At 44.5% G+C, this 5,384-nt stretch overlaps 1 protein-coding gene across 1 annotated transcript; it reads right to left on the bottom strand.

The window, feature by feature from the left end:
• Positions 1 to 3,117: 3,117 nt before the first annotated feature.
• LOC147634592 (uncharacterized) lies at positions 3,118 to 4,920 on the bottom strand. The gene has a single exon (XM_086803374.1). The coding sequence runs from the start codon at positions 4,757 to 4,759 to the stop codon at positions 3,197 to 3,199; it is 1,563 nt and encodes a 520-aa protein (XP_086659500.1). The 5' UTR covers positions 4,760 to 4,920; the 3' UTR covers positions 3,118 to 3,196.
• Positions 4,921 to 5,384: the final 464 nt, after the last annotated feature.

The raw sequence follows: 5,384 nt of genomic DNA, 5'->3' as shown, positions 1-5,384 counted from the left end.
TGAGATCTTGGGTGATATGCGGCCAGTGGGATGACAGGCTGTGTGACAGCCACTCTAGAGACTGGCATAGTTATAGCGCCAGCTCATTTAGTCGGGTTCACACTATAGAGAACCCATGTATGTATTTGGTTGAGTACCTTTCATATTGTGTGTACTCTTATTCTTGTATATGGTGTGTTGAGTGTTGAGTAGAGAAGAAGAAGATTTTCAGCCTCTCACCTTGTGTGTTCTCTATTAGGGTTTGTGAGTGTGTGTGTGTGCTTGCAAGAGCTCAAGCTCTCTTCCCCCCTGCATCTTTTCAATGATCCCTCTACATGTTCGCATCATCACTACAGGTGGAATTTGTAGCCATTTGTATGGTAGTGATGTATGAACATAGGCTAATAATGGACTGAAGTACTTTTTTCCTGTTTAAGAGGTTCTTTTCCCTAAGCATATGTTCACACTCTTATAGTTGTGTAAGTGACCTTATCTTTAAGAAGTTCTTTCGCCTAAGCATATGTACACACTCTTATAGCTATGTAAGTGACCTTATCATGTCACTTCACACGATAATGTGGCAGATATATTCACGAAGATGCTCTCACGAGAGAAGTTCGAACCTTTTTGCTCAACATTTTGGGCTTATTGCCATTTAGGGATTTATTAGCCACATGATCCCTGTACATATTACTACAGGGGGAAATTTATAGCCATTTGTATGGTAGTAATATATGGACATAGACTAATAATGGACTGAGGTTCTTTTTTCCTCTTAAAGAGGTCCTTTTCCCCGAGCGTATGTACACACTCTTATAGTTATGTAAGTGACCTTATCATATCACTTCACTTATAATTCACTCATTCTTATCAATCTACTTTCAATAATGTTGTGCTTCTATCTCTCCTTGCTTGTTGCATCTGTTTGTGTGTTGCTACCTTGATCTCCACTAACAATTCTTGTCCGAGCATCTCAAAAGTGATTATACAAACATCCATGGGAGGGTCTCTATTAGCCACGTCTTCTTCAATGCAAAACTTTTTTATGATTTCCCTCAATATACGCAAATTCAATATTTGTTGCTTTTTGGCATTTGATATGAAAAACAACCATTGTTTCTTTGAACCTATTACTATGCCATCTCTCAGGATAACATAATTGGAGAGCCATGTCACCCTAGAGGCATAAAAAACAATAAGTTTAAGCTCACGAACAATGTTTCATGTTATGTAGTGTTGTAAACAAGAATCCATTCTCTACCCTCTCAACACTGAAAGTGATTTTCCAAACGAGAGGAGGATGTGTTCCCTTACGCTTATAAAGTAAACAATTGTGCCACCTCTCCAATATAGCTTGCGTACAGTTTTTCTTCTTCTTCTTCCCCACTCATGTGAGTGGAAAAAAGAAGTGTAGTAAAAACTATTAACTTAATCAAGAACTGATGTTGATTAACTATTAGCCATGCGGGATGCGCTGCGTCAAGGTGGTTGGTCCCTTTGACTTCACATGGAGCTTTGGGATCCCTCTAAAATAGCTCCATGAAACAGAGGAGGCAACTGCTGCAAAAATTAAGAACGTATGATAAATCAGATTGAGATCAATGTAGATATCACGCGATTGATGGGCGAAGCAAGGTTTTAAGTAGCAATTAAGCTAGGCCTTAGTTAAAAGAGGATTTCCGTACTCTCAAATCTCTGCATCTCCCTTGTACCGTACATTTAAACCAAAGTCAAAAAGGCTGGTCAGCCAGTTCGTCAGTAGTGTGCTGCTAAAATCCACAAAATAACCAAAAGTCAACTTGTCCTGACTCCTCAAGTAGGCGTCTAGCCACTGGCTCTGGTCTACATGACCTGCAGCCCTACCAGCCTGATTCGACCTGCTCGACTGGCCCTGGTCGACCACTTTTCGGAGGCTCCAGCAGTGCTGAAATTTGAAGCCTTCAGAGGGCATCAAAGCCCTTCAAACCTTCTCGAGAAGGCTCCTTATAGGCAGATCACACGGAGGCCTTCCAAGGAAACAACATGCAGTTTGAAATTTCAGGCGGTTTTCAAAAGCACTGCAGTTTTGGAAGGCAGGTTTGCAGGTTAACAGTGGTTTTGGAGGGAGGGCTTGCAAGCGTACTAAGGAGTTTTCACGATTTTCAAAGCATTTTGCACACCTTTTTCACGATTTAAATGCAGATTTTTCCTCACACTCTAGGCCACTGATGGCGAGCAGGAATGCCCATTTCTGCGCGTGATCTGCCTCTTAGAAAATAGGGTTGCAGAAGGCCACAGAAGACCACTATTTTGAAAATTTCTCTACATTTTACACAAACATATATATTTTGAAAGTCAACCTAGTTTATGGCCAAGACCACTGCTTTGAAAATTTCTCTTCATTTTAGACAAACATATATATTTTGAAGGTCAACCTAGTTTATGGCCTTCAAATTTCAGCCCTGCCCTCCAGGTGCTGAAGCCTGGCTGTCCTGGGCACCCACACGGCTGCCCAGCCTGTCTATGGTATGGAGGTGTCATAGCACAAACTCAACAGGCATGCAAATATGACTAAAAAGAACTCGGCCATCTTCAACACGGTCGAGTTGCGTCACACCAAGAACCAAATGCTACAGCTGATTCAAGACAGTCTCTCATCACTCACGGATCCCAAAATCATCCATGAGAGATTCTTTGATCTTTCAACCATATTAGAAACTAAGTGTCTCATCACATAGACATTTAGAAGTCCTAAAAGCATACCCATTGGCAACAAAACTACTGAACTCTGATAGATCAGCAAAAAAATCATCATCTATAGCTGGTGTCTGTAACCCTTTCAGGGTCGCATTGTGCCCAAAGAACATATTAACATTGCAGAACACCAAGAAAAAAGAAAGTAAAATGGCAAGTAGGAAGTCCCTGCTTCCATACAAGAATGGGCCTGCATATTGCAAAAATCTCTTTTGCAGAATAACTAGCAAAATTGACTCTTCAGACAGAATACTTGAAACACCAATAGACCAACCTTTTCAACGCAGATGTAGAGCTCAACTGTGCAAACGGATTTAGCTCAACTGTGCAAACGGATTTGGGTGAATTAACTTCAGAAGTACCAGTTCACAGCTGGACCAAAGGCCAAGAGTGCTCAACACCCCATCTGAGCAGGAAACAAGCCCCCATTCCTTCATTTATTTTTCATGCTACATTTGACCTTTTCTATAAATGTTTGCAATGTTCATTGCTCCCTAGGAGACTCCGGGAAGAGGGGGAGGAGGGTTGGCTCATTGTTCCTTGGCCTCTGCGAGTGAAGGAAAAAGCCCTTCCCTGCAGTGTCTAGATCTTCAGCACTTGCTTGATGCTGACTCGTGGCCGTATTTGCCTTCACAGCTGCGCTTTGTGGCTGACTCATGGCTAAATGCATTTGAACAGCACTAGTTTGTGGCTGGCTCATGGTAGAGTACATGTGTATGACTGGCTGATTGTAAGTAGGATACATCTGTGCATTAGCATTCTGTAGCTGATTCAAGGTAGGGTGTATCTGTATGGCATTGCGCTCCTGTGAAGGCATCCATGTCGAGCTACCAGGGCTTACTGTCGGGGTTAAAGGAAGACAAATCTTCTCGAAATCAGAGGCCAATGGGGTGACCGGGCTGGGCACCAACGGAGGAAGGTCTCTGCAGCTGGTGGAAAGCCTTTCCAGGGTTTTGCTTGACCTTCTTCTTTCAAAAAGCTTGGTTGTCGTTGGCCTACAGGGTCCCAGGTCAGGAACTCCCCCTGCAAACTCAGACTTCACAACTCCCTCATGCATGTTGATGCATCCATTGACATCGCTGCAATTGGCATTGCTGCTGCTGCTTATGCTACCGCGATTGACAGGAAGGCGAGCAGGTACTGTCACAGGAAGCAGATCTGTATCTTCACTAGATGCGCCTGTAAGCTGATGTACTACCTCGCGAAAATTGGAGCAATGAGTGTGCACAATGGTCTCTCTGTCAGTATGAGAGACAGAAATAGCTACCCCTGCAGCTGCTGCTGCAGCCACAGCGGAGCTTTTACTCTTCTTACCTGCAGGACTCACTGCACCAGTGCCTGCAACTCCTGATTTTTTCATGGGAGAGGGCTTGATAGAGACAATTTTCTTATCAATGCTTTTGATCACACTGCTGCAACTGCTACTATCTGCACACGAACCTCTGGGGCTAGGGTTTTTTACACACAAGATTTTAGGATCAGGGTTGCCTGTACAGGAACCTTGAGGGCTTGGGTTTCCAGCGCAGGAGTCTTCAGGGCTAGGGTTCTCTGCACAAGAGCCTTGCGGGGTAGGTTTTCCAGCCGCGCAGGGGCCCTTGAGGCTAGGGTTTCCTATACAAAATCTAAATTTCCCGTCTACACCGGAATTTGGGTTTTCTGCTGCGGTGGATCCTGCAGTGCTAGTGTTTCCTGCACTGGGATCTTGGTGGTGAGGCTTTTCTGCACAAAAATTAGGGCTTCCTGCACAGGAATTTTGGGGATAAGAATTTCCTGCAGAGAAATTCGGGTTCCCAACTGCACAAGGACTTCCAGGGCTGCGATTCCCAGCAGATGGGGAGGAAGCGAGTTGAAGGACCCCAAGGGCCTGTGGAAAATTAGGGTTTTGAATGGAGGATTCGGAGAAGCCGAGGAACTGCAGGACTGCGTAGGTTGGGACAGGGGAATCGGGATGGCTAATCGGCACATAGACGCGTGGGGCAGACGCAGAAGCAGAAGCAGAAGCAGAAGCAGAAGCAGAAGCAGTGGGAGCAGCAGGAGAAGGTTCCATGGTGAAGAGAGAGACGCTAATATGGGTGGAAGAGGAGAGAAAACGAAGCTTAAAGCAAGCTCTGGCTATGGGGGAAACAAAGCTCACGCATCATCCAGAGAGAATGTCATAAGAAAAACGATATTAGCTTTGACGGCGATGGTACCATTTCACGGTAAACGAAAAACTAGCGGGCATCTTGGGAACCGTTTTGTATCGGCGCCGCAGACTGCAGGCCAGCCGCCCGCGGCCCGCTTGCCTAGACTTTTATTGCAATCTGCTATTCCTGCTATATTTGGCACTTCTTGCTGCTTTCCACCTTCGACCGACCATACCCGGTCACTGATGTCCAATGTCCATGCGCGTATCTCGTTGACTTCCTGGTCCGCTCCGCCAACTCCTTTTTATTTGGTCAGAAGCTTAATTTTGAAAAGTCGTTCAAATTTAAAATATATATGGTCCAAGCTCGACTTTCTCGAGGCAATAAATTTAACCCTTACACTTGTATAATAACCCTACTCCCCTCGTAAACCAGAACATACAACAATGACAGATAGAATACAACATTGGGAGTGAAAAAAAAAACATGTTTGCAACCCGACCAAAGACCATGAGTAGCAATATGCAACTCTACCGAACACCAACA

Source organism: Cibotium barometz, chromosome 10, assembly GCF_041138505.1.
Source record: "Cibotium barometz isolate CiBa-2024 chromosome 10, ASM4113850v1, whole genome shotgun sequence".
Taxonomy (NCBI): domain Eukaryota; kingdom Viridiplantae; phylum Streptophyta; class Polypodiopsida; order Cyatheales; family Cibotiaceae; genus Cibotium; species Cibotium barometz.
The sequence above is the reverse complement of the archived record's forward strand: the minus strand, read 5'-3'. Positions and strand labels throughout refer to the sequence as shown.

Coding starts and splice junctions, on each gene's coding strand:
- LOC147634592 (XM_086803374.1), bottom strand. CDS start 4,759: ATGGAACCTTCTCCTGCTGCTCCCACTGCTTCTGCTTCTGCTTCTGCT.